The sequence below is a fragment of the Prinia subflava genome, chromosome 2 (assembly GCF_021018805.1).
Source record: "Prinia subflava isolate CZ2003 ecotype Zambia chromosome 2, Cam_Psub_1.2, whole genome shotgun sequence".
NCBI lineage: Eukaryota > Metazoa > Chordata > Aves > Passeriformes > Cisticolidae > Prinia > Prinia subflava.
The window spans coordinates 106508990-106533377 of NC_086248.1; the positions used below are offsets into that span (position 1 = coordinate 106508990).

At 42.3% G+C, this 24388-nt stretch overlaps 1 protein-coding gene across 2 annotated transcripts; it reads right to left on the reverse strand.

The window, feature by feature from the left end:
• Positions 1-3329: 3329 nt before the first annotated feature.
• Positions 3330-24285, reverse strand: TMX4 (thioredoxin related transmembrane protein 4). Of its 2 annotated transcripts, none has more exons than XM_063391474.1 (8): positions 24043-24285; positions 15255-15370; positions 12129-12174; positions 11388-11516; positions 10648-10693; positions 9076-9177; positions 7328-7391; positions 3330-6881 (listed from the first exon to the last, which is right to left on the reverse strand). In XM_063391474.1, exons 1-8 carry the CDS (start codon positions 24225-24227, stop codon positions 6589-6591), a joined length of 981 nt encoding a protein of 326 aa, XP_063247544.1. In that variant the 5' UTR covers positions 24228-24285; the 3' UTR covers positions 3330-6588. The 2 variants fall into 2 exon arrangements, with proteins under 2 accessions (XP_063247544.1, XP_063247543.1); XM_063391473.1 differs by having other exon boundaries at positions 3330-6884; positions 24043-24282.
• Positions 24286-24388: the final 103 nt, after the last annotated feature.

The window sequence follows — 24388 nt, forward strand, 5'->3', positions numbered from 1 at the left end:
CAGGTATTTATCCTGGAGCAGGAGACAGGAAGTGCTGCAGGATAGCTGAACATTTTAATATGTGCAGCTGAACTCAACCTTAATGAACCGAAAAGGTTTTGATGTTGGGAAGTTGCAAAAATTACTGGAGACAATAGTCCCCCTCTCCACGTTCTGTAATGTTCTCCAACTGTTCCCCTCTCCACATTCTGTAGTGTCTGTATTCTTCAAAACTCTTCCCACCTTGATATTTCTTTTTCCACTTAGATGCTTCTCTGCCACATTCCCAGGATATTGGTGATTTACTTTAATTGCCATTATTTGCCACTTGGGCTGAAAGCTCCTTCTCTGTTGTCAGGTTTCTCAGGTGTCACCCTTTATGGATCCTCCCACATGTGCCATCACACCCCAAAGGCCCTCTGGGACCACTGAATTCCTGCTGCAATCCAGCCAACACACCTTGGGAAACTCCACAGAGCTCGGGGTCCAACTGGAACTGGAGCTTCCAGCAGGACCCACCACTTCCCGTGCTGGCTAGCTGCAGAGCTGGGGTGAGGTGGAAGGGGCCACTATCAGCACAAGGGAAGCAAAACTAAGGAAAACACGACATTTAATGCCAGGTCTCCCCTGCACATCTGACACCAACACACACAGCATCCAAGTAATTGGCTCCTCATTTTAATGACTATCTCTGGATGAGATTCCCTCTGGCTGCCTAATGAGGCATTGCTATGTGACCTTTAACCCTGGGGCCAAGGGATGGCATCTTGACTGAACAGCAAAGAGTCTGCCCGAGCAACCACGCAAACCTCACTGCCACAGCCGATGTCAAGGAACCCAACAGGGTCAGGGTAATGTGAACATCCCCTCCCACATCTCCTGCGTCTCCCTTGCTCCCTTGGCAGGAACTACAAACAGAGAATGGGGGTCACACCTGGAGCTCAGCTGAACCAGGCTCTGCAAAGGAAATTTCTCACTGTGGTTCAAAAAGGTCAATCACAAATTCCAGCTGAAAAACCCCACAGAGGGTTATTGAACAGAAACACAGCTTGTGGCTTAGAAAGCACTACTTGCAAAAGCCAAAAAGATTTCAGAGAAAAACCACAACACGCTTGTTCTGATGTCTGTTACTTGCTAGAAAAGGAGACTTTGCACAGCATTCCAGTCTGGAGCTGTGTCCTGCGGCAGGATCAGAGAGACAACATCAACAGTCTCCTGTCAGCACAAGAAAACTCTTTCCCCTCTGCAGGGGAAAGATGACCCAGCTGGGACTTTCTCCCTTCAGTTAACAGCAGTACAGATTAACTGAAGTTAACTGCAGCATAGAATTCAAATATTTTAATGTTCAAGCCATTGCCCATTTCTCAAGACTGTTGTGCAAAACTGTTTTATCAAGTTTCTTACACAAGTAAAATAGTTATTTTGGCTTCCAAATTCCCCACAAACAACTTCTCCAAATAAAGTCATAAAATACCTGTTTTCTGCAGTGTTTTTGGACAGCATCTCACATCAGTCAAAACTGAACCAATTCACTTTGTCCCCTCCAAGCCAGCCAGAAGAACCAACAGAAAATATTTGTGGGGTTTTTCCCCTAGCAGCCATCTGGCAACTCCAGTGTGGGAGTCAAAGCTGAGGGATGCTGCAGGGATGAGGACGGTTCCTTGGCCACTCGGCAGTGAGCAGGTGGCTGGAACAGGCCTCTGGATTTGGGGAAGTCAGCTGGGAAGTCTGGAGACTGCTGAGGTGGCAGAAGAGTGGAGCAGAGGACTGATTCTCCTGAGAGAAGCTGCATGGTTCTGAGTACAATGAAACCAATCCAGGGCAGATTTACCAATAAGGTATCTGTGTTACATTTGTCCCTGCAACCACAGCAACAAAGCCCTAAGAAGTGCCCTTACCAAAGGTAATCTTTTCATTTCCTGATGCGTGACTGACACTTGGAATGGCCACTGTCCTTTCTGCATCCTCTGCAAGCACGAGAGGCACTGGCCCCAGCCTGTGCCAGGAAAATCCATGGTGCACAGACTCAGCTCCCACACTCTCCTGAAATTCAGATTAACAGATGTAAAAGTCTGAAGTACCAGCAGGCTCCAAGTAATTCTAATGAGCCATAAAAAATAACCTTTCCATTTAAAATGGAAATTTAAACGAAAATATTAGGATAATTACATCCCTATTTGTTCCCTGTATGTTTAGATATGGAGCTTTCCTTTCTCCTCAGGAGAGATAAAGTGAAAGTAAAAGCTGAGAGTTTTAGGTGTTTTTCTAATGGGAGAGGAATGAAGATGTTTGGTTAAAAATAAGTAATCACCACAGTGCTCACTGGAGTAAAACACAATGTACTTCCCAGCAGGGAAGGGAATGACAGCACACACTACTGGGCAGCTGCATTCCCAGGGCTGGGACTTACTAATGGTCCAGGTCCAGAGAGAAAATCTAGTTTTTCTACCACTTTACTTCAGCTACCAGAGAGTATCTTCAATATTTTCCCTACAAAACCAGAGCTTGCATTTGTCTGATTGCTTGAACCTGATCAAAACCTGCTCCATTTTTGCCTGTAGTATTATTCCATGTGCTGTTTTCATGGAGAAAATTTCATATTCTCACATCACAAAAGAGAACAAGCAGCAGCTGATGAAGCAGCAAACAAAATGCTCACAAGGCTTCATTCGATACCATTCCAGACTCCACTTTGCATCTGGAAATGAACACAGTGGAAAAGCAGAAAACTGAAGTGAGTGGCAAACGTGAAAACCCAAGTGAGCCTGCAGCCCAGGCCCTGCAGCTCCGTTCCCAGGGAGAGGCAGCTCCAGTAACTCACCTAAGCAGAACGAATCCAGGTGCCAGATCCAGCAGCTGCTCACACCATCCAAGGAGGAAGCAGGGATGGTTCCTGGCAGTCCCTTCTCCCTCTGGCACAGCTCCTCCTACAGCCTGTTCCTGCAGCACTGCCTGGAATGTGAACCACAACCTGAGGATGGCTCATTTAGGTCTGTACATTTCTTGCTGGCCTCCAAATCGCAGAGGAGTCCGCACAGCTTTGGCAGAGTTAGGGATTTCTCAGGGAGGGGAAAGAACAACCTCACGTGGAGGTGAAGCCTTTAAGGGTTCAGTTATGTTCTTCTGCCCAGCTCCATTCCAAACCTTTGAGAGCCCTGGGTTCCTCCAGGTAAACCCTCCAAAAGGAAGCAATTCATTGATGTCCAGGTTTCTTTTAAAGATTTTACAGAATCTTCACAAGCCACAACCTCTGTGATTAACTGGAAGATCATCATTATTTAAAAAAAAAAATGTTAACAACACAGATGAGCCAGCTCTGCACTGAGGAAAAGAAAATGACTCCAAGCAGGTCATAAATAAAAAATTTTATGTGGCATTTCAGTAAAAATACGCCTAAGTATAAATTTGCAACACTTCCATGTAACAGACGACCCTGTGTAACATTTCCAGGAAGAAAACCCACATAACACGTGCCACCCCCATGGGGGCAGTAGATACAGAGCATTCCAAGACACACATACAAGTTCACACAGATCCCAAGGACAGGAGGTTTGGAATGCTGGATGGATTTCCAGCCTCTTGAAGAAGGAACCTGCCAGATTTTTTCCGTGACTTGCTGTCAAGCATTCCCATTCCAGTGGCATGCAGCCCAATTGATATTTAAATTGCTTCTCAACAATCTTAAATTAATTTTGACACACAGCTCTAGTTCACAAGCCTTAAGGCCCTGTCCTTCACCAAAACATTTTGAACAGTGCCAGCAGCAGCTTCTCCAAGGCCCTTTTGTCTATACTGCGGTTGCAAGAACGAGTTCCATTTCTTCATGGTTAATCCTAACAGAAGAGAGATAACAGTACACCCAGATTGCACAAAATGTTGATCCTGACTTTCTGGAAACACACCAAGTTTAAAACTATTGTAATAGTCTAATTAGCACTACTCACATGATTCAGTTAAAGTGTGTTTTAGTGGGAAAAACCCTGATCCTGGAAGGTATGTTAGCATGACACTCCTACTGCACAGCTAATAATTTTCTGTTAAATGCAAATTTAGCCTTTACAGTGCTTACTGCTCGCTGTTTCCCAGATAAACATTAGTCCAAACTATCTCCAGTATCACACTCCAGTAATTTTCCTACACATGTAACATTTAAGTTGGAGAGAGCAATGGTTGCACAGTATCACCTTTTCTAAACAAAGCCTTAATCACAATTCAGTGATCTTTGCAATAAGGTACACCATACACATCAAATATGGTCAAACCCTGTCAGCATTAATATTCCCTACTTTATTCATGAAAACACAGGAACATCCATCCTATGTTCAAGAACTGTCAGAAGCCTGACCAAGCTCATTTCTACATTCAGAAGACAGATCTAAGCTGCTGTCACCTGTTGCCTGCTTATTTAATCCCTGCTCATCAGTGATCTTACAGTTCAGTCTCTCATGATGGAAAACACTTCGTATCTTTGGTTTAAATAATCCCAACCCAACTGTGACGTGCAACAACAGAGGAAAGGTGAGCAGAGAATTCAGGCACACCACACAAAGGGGCTTCTGAGCTCTCTCGCAGCATCTCACAAAGGGCCTTTTAGGACAAGTGCCATTCACAGGTTTGTTTGCTTGTGAAATCCAAAGACACCGCACGGAAACCAGCTCTTGGCGAGAACGCCTTTTTGTCTTCCAAGTGCACGGTTCTTCTCTTCACACTGCGGTGGCCACAGAGTTTCCTTGATTTTTGCAGATAAAATTTAGTGTAGCTCTTGAAAGGCTGCTGTGCCTCACCTACTGCTGAGTGTTGCAGCTGCCAGCTTTACAGCTGCTCAGTTACATGGGACAACACCCAAACACCACAGACTCTTCTCAAGATAGTGCAATGTAGAGATATTATCAAGTCTAAGTTTTCACCTATGTGAAAGCACATTTAGAGGTGTCCACTACATGGAACTCAAGACTCCAGACTAGGAGTAGTCCTTACGAAATTTCAATTTCAGGATATGCAGTGTAATTTTCTTCTTTATGAGCAGCTCTACCAGACAAATGCAAAGTTCCTACCATATAATTCAAAATCATATGTGACAGGACATAGATGAGAAAGTTGAGCTTTCTTGGCAAATATGTTCTTTATGAGCATTAAAAAACAACAACAGCAACAAAATAGCTTTCAACACAAATTGGCCCTGTTAGTCTCAAAGGAAGCCAGCATTCTGCACTTGCAACTTCTCTTCTAATGAGATAATCTTATCTCTGACTACTCTTCGTTCTTGAAGAACAAGATGAAATTCATGCATGTTAGCAAGGTTTATGCAACATATATATATATATTTAAAAATAATATCAAGATTAGGACACACCTTACGTTCAGGGTCACACATCAACAAAGCAGGAACACACAAGATCTCACTGAGGGTACTCCTTACCAAAAAAGACTTAGATGTGAACCCAAAGGAGTGGTACTCTGATATGTTTAATGACCCAAGTGTAACCACGTGGAATGCTGTCTACCTGATGAGCCATTTTCACTTTACACGGTTCAACACACGCGTGTTTGTTCTGGTAGAATAGCAAAACTCAAAGCTTCTCGCCACTACCCACCTGTGCCCCCCTCTCTTTTCCCAATGTGATGATTTCAAAAGTAGAAAAGTGATCAAAGGTAAAACCCTAAGTGCCTCTTCAGATAACATCACTAAAGCAGCTTGAGTTCTGCCAAAAGGATCCCAAGTTGGAAATGGCAGGACTGCCACTGCGCATGACAGACTTGCACTGGCAAGAAAAATCCAACTTACTGATTCCAAACTGAGTATTTCCTGCTACAGTCTCCTGATGGGAACAAATTACTAAAAGAAAAAAAAATTGTCAAAAAAATGCTTTGGCAACATTTCCCCCTGACCAAAATAACTTCCTTTAAACCTTTTAAAAGTCCCAACACATTTTAAACATTTAGCTGCAACTCTCTTTCTGCCTGAGGTTTTTAATTACTCCAACTCCTTGGGTCAAACAACTCAAGCTACACAGCCTCTGGATCACCAAAAACTGACACATCTGGGGGGTGAGCTGCAGGATCAACTTCCAAAACAAACACGAACAGAAATGGAAGAGAAAGGTGCTTCGGTTGAAAGTGATAAAAACAAACCCAAGCTACACAATACTTCTGACAGAAGACCAGTAAGGTGCCTCCTTTCACTAGTGAATCGTCTCTGTGCTTCTGTGGCATTTGGGAACAATCAACATTCAGACAGAAAAGTCACAGTCCTGCCAAGCTACCCTGGAGTTAAAAGACCTGATCTTGCCCAGGTCAGTCCTTAGAGGGACACAGACAATGATCATTTCAGAGCTGGTGAACTGAGGCTGACACCCTCTACTTCTCTGAGAGGACATGGAACAGATAAGACACTGATTCTGATTGTCACGGCTAAGGTCACACAACACACAGCAAATGTGCTTATCAAAGAAAGTAAGCAAGTACTAAGCTTAAAAAAAGAGGAGCCTGCTGGCAGAGCAGAGCTTTGCGTAAACACCAACGACAAATCAAGTGTGAGCTCCAGCTTCAGACCCTGAAGGGGTCTGACACTTCTTTGGTCCAAGTGTACAAGATACACCACTGGGAAAACTATAGTTCCTTCTCAGCCCCCTGACTTTTCCGCTGCCTCACTGTGCTTTCAGTCTCTGATTCAGCTAAAGGCTGCTCACTTAAGTCTTCCATTTCTTCCTCCCCTGATTCTTTTCCAAGTGCCAAATCCTCCTCCGACTCATCAGCACTATCAGCACTTGAATTTGCTGCGTCTTCTCCGTCTGAGAGATCTTTCCCAGCTGCAGCCTCTTCCGCATCATCCGCGGAAAGCTCTGCAGCCTCCTCCGGCTCTTCCAGCGCCGCGTTCTCCGCATTCTCCTTGGTAATGGCTTCTTCTAAACAAAGCAGAGACCGCAGTTAGACTGAATCTCACAGCAAAGCCTTCTAAAGCTGCACCACCGGGGACATACTCTGAAATACTGATCAACATTACAATTGATTGGGATTATTATTCCAACTGGGATTGGAACCAGGTGATCCCTACAGTCCCTTCCCACCTGAACCATTCTGTGGCTCTGTGATTGAAAACTTTTCCTTATTTTTCAGTTATTTCATTGTGTCTTCAGCAGATTTCTCCTCCACTTCCCGTTATTTTCCTTGAATATCAGGCACAGATAGACTTTCAGTTTATTCCACTGAGTTACAAACCAAAGACAAACCACTTTTGCTTGGCTCCTGGATTATTGGCTCACACCTAAGATCTGAGCAGTGTATTGCCCTTCCTCCTACAAATTTACACTTTAAACCACAGCTTCTTGCCCTCTTAAAGAGTTCTTACCAGGTGTTTCAGCTCTGTGTTTTGACTTAGCTGGGCAGAGGCAGTCTGAAATCAAAACCAGGATCTGTGGAAAGGAAAAAGGCATTTATTAGCAATAATAAAAACAGCATTTATTGGCAATTGCAAAAGTCCCTGCACTCATTCTTTTTAGATAGATATACACAATAAAATTTACAAACTTTTATTATCTTGCTTAGAGATAAGAGCTAAATAAAAACATGGAAAGAAGTGCTTTCTCAGTGTGTACTAACCAGCATTCCCTGCTTTCATTACCCATTTTCCGCCTCCTACTTTCCTAAATTTATTCAGTACTGACACTGCTCACAGCTGAAGCTGAAGCTCAGAAGACAGTTGAGAATTTTTACTTTCTGAAAATTTGGGGAAAAAACCTTGGTCAAGATTTCCTGTGATTTGGGATGTTATTCCATTCCTATCACTGGCTCCCCAACACAGATGCGTGTTCCACCTTTTGTGCTCATTATTTAACCAGCCCAGTGCAGAACGCAGACACCCAAAATGCAAGGAACACATTTGTTCCTCACTGACACATGCTAAGAATAGTGCAAAGAAAAAGACAGAGCTGACATCATGTCAAAGAAATATATTTCAGTCATTGAAAAGCTTTTTGGAAAGAGCTGGGAGTTTAACTTCACATTTTTTCAGCTTTTTCACTTTGGGTTTTTTTTTAGTGAAGGAGTAAAAAGGAGAGTTTCTTTTATAACATGATATTCACTTGCTCCTAGTTATACTAACTCATTTTGCTCTCATTTGGTGAAAACCTACCATCTAGAAAAATGCAGCTGTTGAAACTGAATAATCAAAAACATTTGCTTGTACACAACAATTCTGTATGCACATCAAGTACAAAAACGTGGTTTTGCCTAAACTCAAATTTCAGCTGCATTGAAATCACTTCCCAGTACTACTGATAAATACACTGACTAAATTTTTGTTTCACTAATATTTGGGCTGAAGGGCAGAGATCCAGAAACAACTTTTACAGTTCCTACAAGGAATCGTGACTTAGCAGCAGGTTCAACCAGTTACCAGCAGAACTGTTCGAAGTGTCCTTGCAGTTGCAGAATGTGCTCATGGAACCCAACTAATCTGAAAGAACTTAAACCCCCAAATCTTCAAAGCCTTAAAAGATATTTTCATCCTTTTGAGTAACAGTGTGGCAGAACCCTTACATTGCTGACTCCCACAAAAGCAGTTCCTCTGTGGATAATAAAACTCTCCACAAAGCCTGTGCTCTTAGAAAGTTGGAGTCTTGACCAACTCTGACCACACACATTGCACCCCTAAACAGAAAAGTGTTTTAGATACAAGAAGACCAAGACAAGAATCACTCCTTTTAGTGGATGGACTAAACAAATCTAAGTTGAAGCATTTCATGAGAATTTGATAAGATTTCATAAGAAGATGACCTGATTTGTACTGAGGGCACTGTCCAAATGCTTCTTAACCAGTGACAGGCCTGGGGCACTGACCACCTCTCTGGGGAGCCTGCTGCAGTGTATAACCACCCTCTGCTTCCTAATGCCCACTGTAAACCTCCCTGGCACAGCTTTAATCCACTCTTGCACATTCTGGATGGCACAGGGAAGAGATATTAGTATTTAGTAATATATTATTAAAGCAATGTACAGTTAAGTGTGTCTTAGGAGCAAAGTTGGTATTATTTTTTTCACAAGATCATGCAAAGCAAGAGTTCTAGTCAACTGAGAAAAGAAGTCATGTTTTCTTACCAAACCCAGAAGCAGTCCAATCAGTAAGGTAGCTAAGATGAAGATGGCATAGGAAACCCAAACATGAACTCCAAGAGTGCCAGTGAGGTAGTTATGAATTTGCTGGAAAACAGAATAAGATACTTAACAACTTCATACCTAAACCCACTTAGGATTTCTACTGCCAACACCACTACCTAAATTGCTGTCTGATAAAGCCCTTTCATTTAACAGTATTTATACTGAAGTCTTCCCCTTTTGACACCATTAAATCTTGGGGGCTTTTACTAATTTGTTCACATTAGAAGGCTTTTTAAGCAGGGGATGCACAGCTCCTTCTCCCTAAGACACTGAGCATTACAGATGCCACACACAACCTTTACTGCAGATGGATGGATGAGGAGCCTCAGAGCTTGCAGGAAAGTATCACAACATCCTTCATCCTTATGTAGCATCTGTTCATTAACTAAAATTAAGCCACTCAGCTCTTACTTAAGCTTTTCAGCTCTTAAAAGGAGCCACATACTCTTAAGCATACACTAAATAAATGATTTCACTTCTAAATTTAAACATAATAACCCAAATACAGTATTAAGATTTCTTTAGTCTGTTCCTCAAACCTACAAATTCAGCTGGCTGAGTCAAGCAGCACATCGAGCCAGACGAGCTAGTAGGAAGTCAATTATGACATTAAACCTCCTTTAAAACAAACCACAATCAACATTTACAAGAGTTTAAATACAGAAATTCCAGAGTGTTCTTTTTAAATGTCACAACATTTTTTGATATTTATTAAAGCATAAGTAAAGACAGCAGAGCAGGAGGAGTGAGGAAATGTACACCTGAAATATTCATCAAAGTGCAATGCAAATGAGAGGTTTCTTCCCAGGATAGTTAATCTTTCAGGAAGGAGACTACAGAGAAACAACACCATTTCAGAGCAACCATAGAAGAGAAACATCAGAAGGCTATCAAAAGTAAATACTATCCAGTAAAAGAATCAAAGATACACAACTCAGAGCTCTGCTTGACTCTAGTCAGTTTGATGCTTAGTAGAAGTGATACAAACTTGTTCCAACTCTCAGATCCATTTCTTTTCTGAAGCACATATTACAATGGTAACATATTTTGTGGCAATCAAACACAGCCTCTCAATCTCACTGGCAGTCAAAGGTTCTAAGAGAATGTTTCCTGACCAGAATCTAAAATGTCTGAAAATTCTCGGTATTTGGATGCCATGGAAAAACTTGGATAGTTCCCAAATGAAAGCATCTTGAAATATTTTAAAGTAAAGTATGTTTTAATATTTTAAGACACACTTCAGTGTAGCTAGGCCTTTCTCCATATCATTACTTCTGATAATTACTCTATTATCAAAATTCATCATGTTCCTGTACAAGTGGTGCTGCCAGTTTGAACCCCAGATGCACAAATTATTACTAAAAACTCCCCTTGCTCTCCCCTTCTCCTATGCAATACGTGATGCAACTCTCATAAAAGGAAAATAAAAATATTCAGTTATGTGTTGACTTGTAAACATATGATTATTCTGAGCATAAAAAGGGGGTATGGAGACACTATACAGTTACTTACCCTGATCCATCCTGAGAAGTGAAACAGCCCTGCCATGCCATGCATCCTGGAAAACAAGGAAATGGAAGGACAGGTTCACAGCAGCCCTGTAGCTTCTGTCCCCATTCCCAAATATCCCACAGCTCTTCTTCCTTCTCACATGAAAAATAAGGACCCTCTCTGGATCTTTGATGTGAATGAATACATAATGGCTTCAGCCAAAAGGAACTACGGGCCACTCACATCTTTGGTTCATCCTCTGTGTCATTCAATATTTCTAAGCAAATCCCTCTCTCTAAAACCAAATTCTTACATATTCTGCAAGTACTACACTGTTTGCTATTCCAAAGGGAGACAAAAGACTCTCCTGTAAAGAAATGAACAAGAAATCCTTAAAGCTAAAAGGTTGCCCAGCAGCCAAAAGTTATAAAGTAATAATCTGTAAACACACACTTGATTCCAGGACTCAGTAGATATTGGAAATACCACTTTACATAATGCTCAGTGGCTGTACTTTTTCTCTTAATCTCTTTCCAAAGATGACCTAAACAAACCCTAGCAGGCACAAACAACAGCAAATGCAGAAAACAAGCTGCCTTTATAGGTGAGAAGCTGCGAATCAGGCTGTCAATACTGACTGCTTCTGCAAAGCCTGAAAGTCTGAGGAATAAAGGCCTTCTGTCTTTAAACTGTCAACACGGGAACCTTAATGAATAATGAGATATAAAACATTATTCTTGTTAACAAAACCCAAGTGTTACATTATAGAAGATGGAGACTTCCATCCTGCTACAGGCTCCACAGCTTCCCACTTCCTCTCTAGGATGTAGCCTTGAAGATCTTCCAGGGTCCGGGAGCCGCGGTATCTGCGGAAAACTCCATCATTGGCACTGCAAAACAAACGCCCATCAGCACACACAGCCCAAAACTCCGGGGTAAAAAACCCAACCAACCCCCCCAAGCATCACAGATTTCACTTGCTCAGAGCTGAGGGTTTGGGAACTGTAATCCATGATGGAAAATCTCAACTTTTAAACAGCATGGGGTTTTGCCATTTATAAAGCTCTTGTTTCTCCTAAATATTCACTGACATTACAGCAAATACACAAAGCATGTGAGGTTAACAACCAAACCATTTCTAAATACAACTCAGAATTAAAAGTGCACATATATATGTATTTGTTTGTATATCTGCACGATTCATAATACTCTGACTTAATGAAGGGTTCAGTATTTCAAGGATGACATCACCTTATTGGAGAAGAGATACAGCAAATGTCTTGTCTGATCCATTTTTAATAGCATGGATAACAGGGAACTTAGTAAAGTCATTTAAACTAAAGAAAAGCCACAGAAAGTTTTCATCATGCCATCAAAGCTACAATAACCTGAGTTGAAATCAAAAGCCACCAATCCTTCATTTTCCCCTACTTTTCAGTTATAGATTAAATCGAGTGACAAGTAGGAGTCAATAGCTGCAGTTTCCAGTATGACACACTTACTGGTAAATTGTAGGAAGTGTTGTGACAAAGAAACGACCACTCAAGCCTAGAAAGGGAAGAAAACAACACAAACAGTTCAGTAACACTGAAATTCCTCAGCATTCTGACTTATCCCTCAATACCCACATATCTGTATTTTAGAGCAGGCTGCATAGCTTTCACCAATATTTTGTAAATACAGGTTAACAGTTTGTATTCAGATATGCTACAAACAGTAATAGATACTAAATATTGGTTATAAATTAAGGAAAAATGTTTCGCTTGAAGAATGTTTACTGAGGGGTAATTTTCCTCATCAATGGATTTGTCTCCTCAGTATTTGCAGCCAGCTGAAGTTTTGGACCAGGCCAGCATTAGATGCACTCTGAGTCCATTGGAAAGGGCTGGATTCCTATAGCCAGCAACTGCAATTCATATAAAGTGCCAGTGTAAAGAGTATGGTTATTTAACTTTGCCTTTTATATAATTCCATGAAAGCCTTTTGGGAAATGAAGGCCTTATCCAGCCTTCAATAAAGCAAACAGCTCTAGGCAACCAGATTAGCCCTGGAAAAGTATTGCAGCAAGAGGCTTTCTGCCTTTAGAGACAAAGATGAGCCACACTGAAATAAGCCAGGTATTTTTAAAAGTTTCAGTGGTAATGTTTTCCTCAGTTTGAATTCCTCTATGGATAGGCAAAAAAGGGTTATGGCTTTTTTTGTTGTTTGGTATTTTGTTTGAAGACATTTAAAGCAAATGATCTTTAAAGTTCCAGACAGGAAAGCTTCTTTACTTCAACTTTTCAGCTCTCTGCCTTTATTGCTATGAGAGGCGGGGTGATGAAAAACTTTCTGAAACAGCTAAAAGTTGTGCTAGCACAGGGAGATACAAAGCAAACAAACCCACAAGTGTAACAGCAGAATTAACAAAGCAGACAGAAAAACTGGGAGGAGAGTCACAAAGAACATAATTAGCTTAAGAACAGAGAAAGTCATGGGAACACTGAAAGGAACAATGAAGTTCTTACAAATGCCACTTAGAAAAAGGAAATAAAACAGCTCAAACCTCTTACCTGTGGCCTATTCTAGAGCGAACACCTCAGAAACAACTCTGAAATCTAAAAGTTATGAAGTGCACCTAAGCATCGCCAGTATTTTAGGTTTGCTGGTTATCTAAGGCACTCCCTAGGTTGGTAAAACCACATGTGAGTCAACTACAAAATTTAAGAACACATTAAATTGTTTTGGTGCCTGTTTCATACAATCTTGAATTGGCTATTGTCTCTGTCTGCAAATCAGAAACTGACATCCACTGTGAAATCAACAGTCAATCAAAATTTTAAAAGCCCTTTTATTTATGTATGCATACCCCTGAAAATGCACAGAGAATAGAGGTGCCATCTAAAACTCCAGCTGCTTCCAGCCAACAACTACTCAAAGAAGACACAGAAGATGCAAGAAGTTTTGTTGTAATTCACGGGTAAAAATTGTGATCAGGAGCTTAAAAAAGGCACCACAAATATGCAGAACAAAAGGGTCCAGAAGCATCTCCACTATTTGCCTGTTCCACACTGACTGTTTCAAAGAAGAAGATGAGGCAAGAGGAAGCACTTGGAGGCTGGAACATGAAGGGACTGAAATGTGCTGTGAAGCCATTATGACTCCGGTGGATTTATTCCTCAGGCGTCTCCTGCAATCAAGCACCATGAATGGCCACTTTCTCCTGCCGCTTTGGGAAGTGCAGTTTTATGTAACTCTGCACTCATCTCGTGGTTTTCCCCTAATTTAACACATTTTGACTACTTTCAATTCAATGAAGGGGTTACATAACTAAGACTAATTAAAGTACCATTGTGCAAGCAAGAAAGGAGACAGAGCACTTAAACACAACAACTGAAAGGCTGATGCAAAGCCCACAGTAAAAATACTTCAGTAACTTTGGAGAGCTCCAAAATTCCAAATTACATCAGCACCAAAGGTCAAATACATAATAAATGTTTGTTTCTCAGTTTGAGCATTCTTTAGTTTTAGAAGTGCCTGCAGCTTCCAGTGCTGAACTGGATGTTGTAGGTTTATGACACGAGCTTTAGTACAAATTCATCATTTGGTCAGTCCTTTGACTCTGAAGTAACCCATGCTTAGGGGTCAGGACTCTCAGCAACATTAGAAATTCAACTATTAAGTTTACATCTATATAAACAAGGTAATATTAAAACTCATCTGTTTATTACTATATAATGATTGGTATATGCAGCTATTTGATACCAGATTTTTTGTGTACTTGTGAACTTTTAACAAGACATGAACCTACACAGGGTCTAGACCAGCTGACATTCTCTTGTCAGTTTAGATTGCTGATTCTGAGACAAGCATTTTGATACAGTAAATCTGTTCAGCATGCTTTCAACTAATAAAATAAACACATTTTTCACACACTTTATAAAGCAGAAACAAAGAAAAATCAGTAAAGATTGGCCTTTTTTTTTTAACAACAGCTCATTTTTCAGTCTTTTGATACTGCTGATAAAATTCTTTATCCCCTCAATGCCCAAACAAGCATGAAGCACTCCCAAGAGATGCAGAGGTTTATACAATATTAATACTGCTTGTACAAAGATACATTCAGAACTTTGAGGGAGTCACCAAAGGAATAAATTAGATTGCACTCATACTTCTGTGAATAGTTAGAAGAGTGTTTTTATAAATATATTTGCTCTGTGCATCACCAACAGGAAACAGCAATAACATCTGTAATATAAAGCACTGGCACAATTAAACCAGTCAATAAACCAGCACCATACTGGAAACAGTTAGCAACTTTAATTAAAGCAGGCTTGCTCTACCACACCCTGAAATTCTCCTAACAGAGCTGGAATCTTCTGCAGACAGGTTGGAGGAATGAGACAGGCAACAGCTTCCAGTGAAGAAGATTAAAATAGAGAATAAGCTTCTTTTAAGTCAGTACTAAGCCAGATCACCCCCCCAGTTCTTTAATCCTTCAAACTGAGTTTATAAACTTCAGTTCAGAAATATGAACTGTATGGAGAAACAAACTGTGGATAACATTATTTTGACTTTGAAGCCTAAATAAGTAGTAAATGGCACTTGTAATGAATAATTCCTGTTATTGATACTGTTTCATGCTGTACCTGGCTCCTGAGTGACATCCACTTTCCCAACAGTGATGCCGAGCCGTTCGCTGTCCTTTGCAAAGCTCTCCCAGGTTGCCTCAATCTGCTGACAGGCTGGACACCAAGGGGCGTAGCTAAAGGGGGAAGGCAGGGTAAATATTTTAATACTCTTACACTTAAAGACATTCCAATTGATTTATCGTACACAGAGAACACAAACACATCAATCACAAAGCAAAACAACCTACAGGTTTTCTTAATCAAGTCTACTGAATAAGACAATCAAAGTTTTTTAATCAATCCCTATGTTCCTCCCCGTGTTATTAAAACAAAACAAATCACAGATTTGAGAAATTCGTATCCAAACCCCTCACCACTTGTGATTTATTCTATTTACATAGGAAATGAAATACATTTCCATGGCAGCTACCTGAATTATTGAAGCCAGGCTGTCCTCTGAAGCAGTACCCTTCATCACAACATTTTGTATTGATTTCCCACACCTCAGAACTTCCTTAAATTGCATTTGCCTTAACCCACTACTCCATACATCACAACATGCCCTTTTTGATAGCAGTTATTAGAGACTTGAAAAGAGCACACATCAAACTCCTACTGCTCACGCTTATTGTCTGGTTTGCACCCGGGATTCATATCAGAAAAACAGGAGTGCATGTTTCAAGAGCTGCGGTTTTTACACTCTCAATCGGAATAATTAAACCAATTTTGCACCTCCTGGTAATATCAATCTGGAAACAGAACAGCTAATATAAAGGATAATATCAGATAACACTGATGATAAAATCCCTTTTGCCACCTTTCTGTATTTTAGCCTAGCTTGGTTGGCCAAGCCTGCATGGAGCTTGTGCAGCTCTGTCAGACACACGGAAGGGAACCAGGACTGGGAGGCACAGACTGAGCTGGGGCAATTGCCCATGCACAGACCCAGCCCTCTGCTAATGAGGAGAGACCTCTCTGGGGTTTAATGTGATTCACCTGCCGGGGATGGAGGTTTTCGGCAGCAAAAGCAGCGAGTCTGGGGACACTCCTTGTCACAGTGCTCTACAAATGCCACCACACTCCCCATCCATTACAACCATCCAAACATTCCCTCCTGGGCAGAGTCCAAGATCCTTAGCACAAAACCAGCACTGGGAACCTTCACAAGGTTCTCTGCTCCTTTGGTTTGTCTGCCACCACTGCTACCTGACCTAGGGACTGGCAATCCGTGTTCTCTGGCTGTCAGCAGGAATGCTTACCTCCGTTCTGCCTGCAGACAGACATCCCCAGCCACCCCGGGGGTGTTCATGTTTCATATGAATAAAGCCTCATGTAAAACAGGTCATTTCTCACAGAAGAGGCAGAGTTAAATCTACTCTGAGGGCTTTGTGGTAGTTTTTAAACTCCTGCATTTTAAAAAGGGAATCTTGTCACTTTGCAGTTAAAAGGACACAAATTAAGAATACTTGTTGTATTTAACTATACTAGAAATTTGTGATTCTGTGAAAGCCCATATCTTGTCTTTTTAAGTCAACATCATTCAGTGTGAAAGCATCTGAAAAAAGGACATAAATCTTATTTGTCAAGAGACAGCCTCTCAGTATCTTTCCAAAAGGTGCTGGAAACAAGTCTCACACACAGCGATGTTCTCCATTGTGCTGCTGGCCCAGAGAGAGCTTTTAATAACAGTCTGACAGATACTGTACTTTACAAACAGGATTATTTTATTATAGAAGCTTGACTGATAAATAAGAAACTGCAAACATCCATCAGATAATGCAGCTGGTGTTGATCTAAAATGAAAGAGAGAAATTTGACTGTTTTTTAAATCCATCTTCCCTAGGTGTCTCAAATTCACACCATGAGATTTTCAAAATTAATACATCCTTTATCCTGTTTAATCTGATTTTGGAATAGAAATTTCAACCCCATCAAAATTTATATTTACATTTGACATGCATGAGCATTTCTCCTGAATGAATAGGAATATACCATACACAACAAGCACTCACATGATTGAAAATATTTCCTTTAGTTCAAAGCAGCATGAAAATCTATCACAAAAATCTATCCATGTCACGGTTTAGCAGTGACAGGACATAACATTGAACTTTACACAAAGCTGCAGTTGTTGGCTGTCTAATATTTAGTATCAATATTGGACATGGGATAGCAATAATTCCACCTACTGCTACAAGATCCCGCCACTCCAGCTGAACATTGGCACAGACAATCAGAATTAAAATATTTGCTTTACGTTCCTGAATTTACACATCCAATTCTTGCCAGCCAGGAAACAGCCTGTCCCCACATGTTCAAGAAAGATCTTGCAATAGACATCAGATTTCTGCAAGAGTTACCATTGCTGTTTACCTCAACACCCTCACTTTCCTGAAGCTTTCATGTCTGCATTTGTTGTGCAGCATTTGAGGCGTCAAGGAATTCATGACTGCCTCCTGGGAATAACAAAAAAATTACACTACCAAAGCTTTATCGTGTCTCTTTCTCAGTCTCAAAATACTGAAAGAGTAAGTGTAAGGGGAAGTAAATTACTGAAGAGTAGAATACTTCACACTTTATCAAAAGCTTCAGAAAACTTTCTGCACCCTGAAGGACTGAGGGAAGTATTTAATTTCTCAGGGTCTTCTGATGAATCCTTTAGAACTGTGGCTGATCTGTATTTCCACAGAAGTCACGGTATAACTACCATTCTTAAATTCATAGGAAAAACCCTATAATCTGTAGGAGCAGGGAAACAGACCCTCGTGGCTGCTGTGGAACCAGTCTTTGTTACTTTTCGAGTCAAAAAACGCAAGAGCAGGTCCCTGGCAAAAGCAGATGGAACCAAACTTCTGCCATCCTCCAGACAGGCCAGGAAACAATTAGCACTTTGTCAACACCACCAAATTTAGGGCTGTCACTCCCATTTCTCCTCCCTGTGCACAAGGGGGTAGCTCTATTAACCTGCAGGGCACAGGGTGCAGTGCAAACAGGTGTGCCAAGAAAACAGGCCTTTCCAAATCAAAAATCAAAGTCTGCTGGAATTTAAATCAAGATTTGGGCACCCTGTTGAGGAAGGAAAGCTTTCAGTAGCCTGTTGCACACGAAAAGGCAATTTGCTGATCTCCATCACAGCTAAAAGTGACACACTGCCGAACTGTTCACTGCAAGCAGGTATTGCACATTCCCCAGTACGCATCTCATTCCTGATGATTCCAGACCTCTTCCACAGCACGGTTTTACAGCTGAAATGCTCTCAAACACGGTCAGCTCTCCACAAATAAGGCTGCAAACATCTATCACTGCAAAAACGAGTGACCTCAGTGGACTAAAATCACTGTTTCCAAGAATGCAGGTGTTTTCTCCTGCTCCTACTCCATTACAATACCTAAAGCTTTTTGCAGAAGGCATAAAGAAAGCAATTGAAAAAGCAGAGTTTGAAGCTCTCAGACACAGACTTTGCTTTTGACTTCTATTTATCTCTGATCTAAAGCATAAAAGAACAAGCTTTGGCTTTCAAACAGCAACAACTTCACTGAGGCAATACAAAAAGACCCACTCGAGTTAAAACCGGTTTGAGCAAAGGTGCCATTCAGCCGTATCACCCCCAGCAGGTCAGCAAACACAGAAGGACTTTGCTAAGATCATCTGATACACAGTTTCCAGCTCCAAGGCACTTCTCTTTCTTCTTGTCCCTGCCTGGCTACTGAATTCACCACCTCACTCCTTTTCAAGCACATTTAACTCTCTCTTTCCATTCTGCCTTCTCACTACCATGACAAACAGTATCCGTGAACAGATGCAACCTTGAGTACCATTCCACACTTGGTTTTCATGGCAATTTCACCGAGCTGCAGGCATCTTGCTTATGGATACAGGCAGGAGAGGATTTGCTGAACAGAAAACAGCAAAACTTGCTTAAACCAAGCTCATATTGGGAATGCTATTAAAATGAGTGAAAATGTTGGGACAGTATCCAACAGAATGGTAAAAGCAGTATCAGAATGAAATTCTTATTTTTATTCTTTTAAAAATTTTTTGCCTTATTGCTACAGATCTCACAAGCATACAAAATGAAAAAAAAAAAAGACAGTTTCTAAATACAGCTAGGTCTTAAGGCAGGATAGGCAGCTTTGTAATGGCAACAAAAGAAAAGCTCCAGATCAACTGTGTGGTGTTAATGACTTTTCAAGTGAGCAGGTGGCAGCCAAAGATACAGAAGTTGGTCCCTGTCATTTACCCCACAACACAAGCCCTGGAAGCTCCTGACAAGGTTTGGCTTCCTTGCCAAACCTCTCCAAACCAGACAAACCTTTCTTTCTTTTTTTCTTTTTTCTTTTTTTTTTTTTTTCTAAGAAGGAGAAATTATTTTTAAAATAGAAAGCAAATCAATCAATGAAAAATTATGTGAATTATTCTAGAGCTTCAGCAGATTAACTTCCATCATTTTATGCCCCCTTCAGCCCCTGTTTAATTTTGTTTCTGCTACAAAGGGTATTTCAGCATCACATTTTTGCAGGTTTTGTTCAGCCAATGCCCTGCACAGCACTCAGCTGTGTTCAGTTGTTAAATAAAATGTTTGGCCACTTCCTCTGGACCCAGTCAGCAGAGCTGCAGAGGCTTCAAAACCAAAAGAGGGTTTTGATAACTTGATTTTCATTTCTCTTTCTTTTTAGCTTTTATTGGGCTTTGGGTTGTTGGGTATTTTTAAGAACAAGATAAAGAAAAGCCTGGACACTAACAAGAAGTAAGAGACTAGACATCCTTAAGTGATAGAAAATTCTCAGCCTTGTTGAGTTCTAACCTGACTTACAGTAATTGTTAAATAGTTTAGCACATCCTTTGGGATTTTATTTACACAAAGTATTTCAAGCCAACTGATTAAAAGCATTAACCCATCTAAACACCAAAACATTCTGTTTCATTTTCAGCACACTCCCTTGAAGCTACAGACAAAAGGGTGGGAGGGCTGAACCCTTGCAATCAGCTGGCCAAGGAGATAGCAGGGCAGTGTTTAACGATAAATGACAGTGGAAAAATAAAAAGTATGGGCCCACACTGTAAGTATAATAAGCTTTGGAAATGACTGTTAACTGGTCTCCTGATTTTCACCTGGCTAATATTGAAATGGACAATGAAGTCATTCTTTTTCAGGTACACACAGCAATGAGTCTGTGCTAAAGCAAAGCAGAACCAAAACATTTAATACCCTATGTGGGAACAAGCACATAAAAGTAACTGCAGATGCACCAAGAGCATAAATAATTTCTTTTGTAACCAGAGGCATGAAGACAACAAGTTTATCGATGAATTGGGTTTTTTTGTTTGCTTGTTTTAATTTACTTCAAAAAGAAGAGGATGTTAAATTGAGATAAATCAAGCTTGGAACAAGTTTTGTTTATAAATGCAAAATGCAATTCAAGTAAGCAGACCAGAAATTAGTTTTCTATGTTCCTAACAGACAGAATATTAAAGACAAAAAGATAACTTCTCAAATTAATGAATCATTATCTCACAGCTACAGAAAAGCGATAAGGAAATAGGGAAACTTTTTAAGACAGCTCATTCCAGCATCACATTCGTAGCACTCCAGCCCAGACCTGTGTGCTGTGATAGCAACAACATCCAAAAAATGGTGCAATGTCTGGCAGACACAGAACCTTCTCCAAAACATTTTTATCAATGAAATGCAGCAGTGATTCCAGGGCCTGCAATTTTTCCAGCTGTGAATAACCAAATATTCATAAAAAGCCAGCCGAGTACACACACCTCAGCTAGGAGGGATGAAGGATGAAAAACCCTATTTCTGCTACAGATGCCACACACAAGTAATTTCAAATGTAAGTTTCTCTATTTGAACTCCTGGGAACAACAAAAAAGTGGAATTGCACAGTGATTTTCCACTTTCCCAAATAGAAAAATTGACATTAAACTGCAGCTGTACCTGTTCCTACCAGGGCAGGAGGCTTCAAAAGAGCAGCTGATGAAAATAATTTTTTTTCATGAAGATGCTGTTTTTGCATTACAAAAAGCATTGCTCGGAAAACAAAGGTTTTATAAATAAATAGGAGGTTCTTCAAACAAATGAGGTTTTGATGAACATTACTGCAGTCCTGCCAGCCAGGCTGACAGCATGGAAGGAATCCATGGACTGACATGCAGGACTCCTGTCTGTATCACTAGCTCTAAACTAGATAAAAAACAGTAGAAGCCAAAACCCATCAGAACGGAAACTGCTGCAAGAATCGCATCAGTCTGCTTCTGCTGTTCTCCTCACTGAAGCCACTTGGGCTGAGAATTCTCACACAGAGTTTCTGCCACAAGCCCAGTCAGGAATATTTCGGCAAGAGGGATGCAGCTGCTGCCCATGGAAAACTCACTGGCTGTAAGACGCTGCCTGCACCAGCTTCACTCCCAAAATAAAATAAATTTTCTCCCTTCTCTTGCAGATATTTTGATAGAAGAGGACTGGGAGCAAGGATGGGGAAAAACCCGGGTCAGATTTCACCCGGAAAGTGGATAGGGGAAAAAACCCGGGCCGGATTCTGCCCGGGAAACATGAAAAAAAATCAACCCTAGAGCTCAAACTCACTAATTCCACACCAGCAGCATTGCTTTGCATCCTCATTAAAGACAGAGGTTCCTCCTCAGGAGAAAAGCAGAAAGCACCAATAATGAACCAAAGAAAAGAGTGTGGAGACCCGAGTATCTTTCACACATCAAACACCGCATAAAATTAATTAGAGTCTGATTTAAGCAATGCAGCAACATGTACCATGCCCAGCTAACACTAAAGCTAACTCTGCCACCATCGCTATTGTCAGCAGCCTCTCACTCCAAAGACCAATTCTTCAACTGGAGTAAAGGCTTCCAAAGGATTGTAATTGTTTGCTATCCCAACCACTTCTGATTTCAGTCAGTTCCTCTCTTTTCTTCAGAGGCACGCACCACCAGTTATTATATTTCCTTTTAGAAATAAAAATTTTGAGTCACCATAAATAATCTTTCTCCTTAAAACTCACCAACCTGTGTATGAATCAGTAGCTTTCACACAATTGCTTCTACATTGGACTAAGACGTCCCCAGTGAAAAAACTTCAATTTAAAACATAATCCCGGAGTGGGAGAAAACACATTTCTTTTTTCCTCCACCTTCTTGGTCACAATAAATGAAGAGAGACACAAAATCCATTCTAAATCCTCAACAGTTGGCATCCCTGGATGACTATCAGCTGTTTCAAGATTGTTAGCACCTATTCACTGATTAACTGATCCAGCAGGATCCTGAGCACTAAAGCCTAAGAGGGGTGATAGTCCATCTCGCTAAGAAGAGACTGGAGAAAAATCAAATTGAAGAGCAACCCAAAACTTTAAGTAGCTAGCTAAGTATTTAGGAGGGAGCATGAGTTCGGATGTTCAAACTGTTTTAAACTCAAGCACTTGCACAGAGTAGCACACATGCCACACTAAAATCCTATTTTATAGCTGCCCAGCCCACAGGTACCACGTGACTGTATGCCTACTTAAATTACTTTTTTATTCACTGCTGTCCTTAAAAAAACCACCGCAAACTCTTTTCCCTCCCCTTCTAAATAGAAGCAGGTGAGCGAGGCTCCACCAAAAATAGAGTCACATGCATTTCAAGAACTGTGCCATGTCACAAGCAGAGCCAGCACTACAGTACAGTCAGTCAGAAGTTAATGAAATCTGATGCATCTCCCTTGAATGAGACTCTGAGCTCAAGTCAAGGCTGGGATATTATGTAATATTGCTTTGGAAGCCTACTCCTGCTAGATATTCCCTACCAAATTCAGCCCTCTTGGAGCTCACACAGAGCCCAGCGCCAGCCCCTGGTGGGGGAGCAGGGCGAGGAGCAGTGCTGGACACTATTCGCAGAGTGACCCATTAACCTTGGACACTCAGATGAGAACCCGAGGGACAGCTGCCTCACAGAATCACTGAACGGTCCGGGTTGGAAGGGGACCTTGAAGACCACCCAGGGCTAACCCCGTGCCACAGGCAGGGACACCTTTCTCGGGCAGGGACACCTTTCTCTGGACCAGGTTGCTCCACGCCCCACCCCGTTCAACCTGGCCTCAAATACATCCAGGGATGGGGCACCCACAGCTTCTCTAAGCAACCTGTGCCAGGCCTCACCATCCCCACATCAAATAATGTCTTTGCCAATATCCAATTTAATCCAACTATCTGTCAGTTTGAAGGCACTTCCCTTTGGTCTGTCATGACATGCTCTTGTAAATAATCTTTCCCAGTCTTTCCTATAAATTCCCTTCAGGTGAAGGGCCCAGTTAGGTTACCCCAAGCCTCTTTTCCAGGGTGAACAACCCCAGTTCTCTCAACCTTTCCGCAAAGGAGAGATGCTCTGACCAACTTGGTGGCCTGCTCTGGGCTCGCTCAGACACCTCCATGTCCTTCATTCCATATCCCTCATTCCCCTCTATCCGGAGTGACCCGTTTAACCTTGGGCCCTCTGCCCACACAGGACGGGATCCTTGCGGGGCAGCTCCTTCTGCCCGGCCCTCCCTGCAGAGAGCAGGGTGTGCCCGCCGGCTGAGGGCGGGCACAGGGCACCGCGGGCACCGCCCGCCGCCTCCCTCACGCCGGCCCCGGGCACCCACCGGGGTGGGGAAGCTGCGCGGGCCCTCCGCAGGGCGGGAAGGCCGGGCCGGCCCGTTCTCCCCACAGCGGGGCTGCAGTCACCGGCCACACTCGCCCCTCGCAGGGAACCCCCCTCGCCCCCCAGCCACGCTGCCTCCGAGGCGGGCGGGAAAGCGGCCGCTACTCACAACTCCAACATCCACTGGCCCTGCAACACCAGGCTCCAGTTGGAGCCGCACAGCACTCGCACGCTGCTCCGCGGCTCGCCGGGGCTGTAGAAGGAGGAAGAGAAGCAGGCGGCGGGACCCAGCAGCGCTACGAGGAGCAGAGCGCTGAGGAGCGGCCGCCCCCGGCGCCAGCGGCCCGGCGCCATGTTCGGCCCGCCCGCCCTCAGGAAGTCGGGGCACGAGCGGCCGCCGCGGGGGTGGCGCCTGCGCCGGGCAGGGGCGGCTCCTCCCGCCGCGGCCCCGCCCGCGGCCGTTCTGCCGCCCGCCCGCCCCTCACGGCGGGAGTGGCCGAGCACGGCCTCGAGCG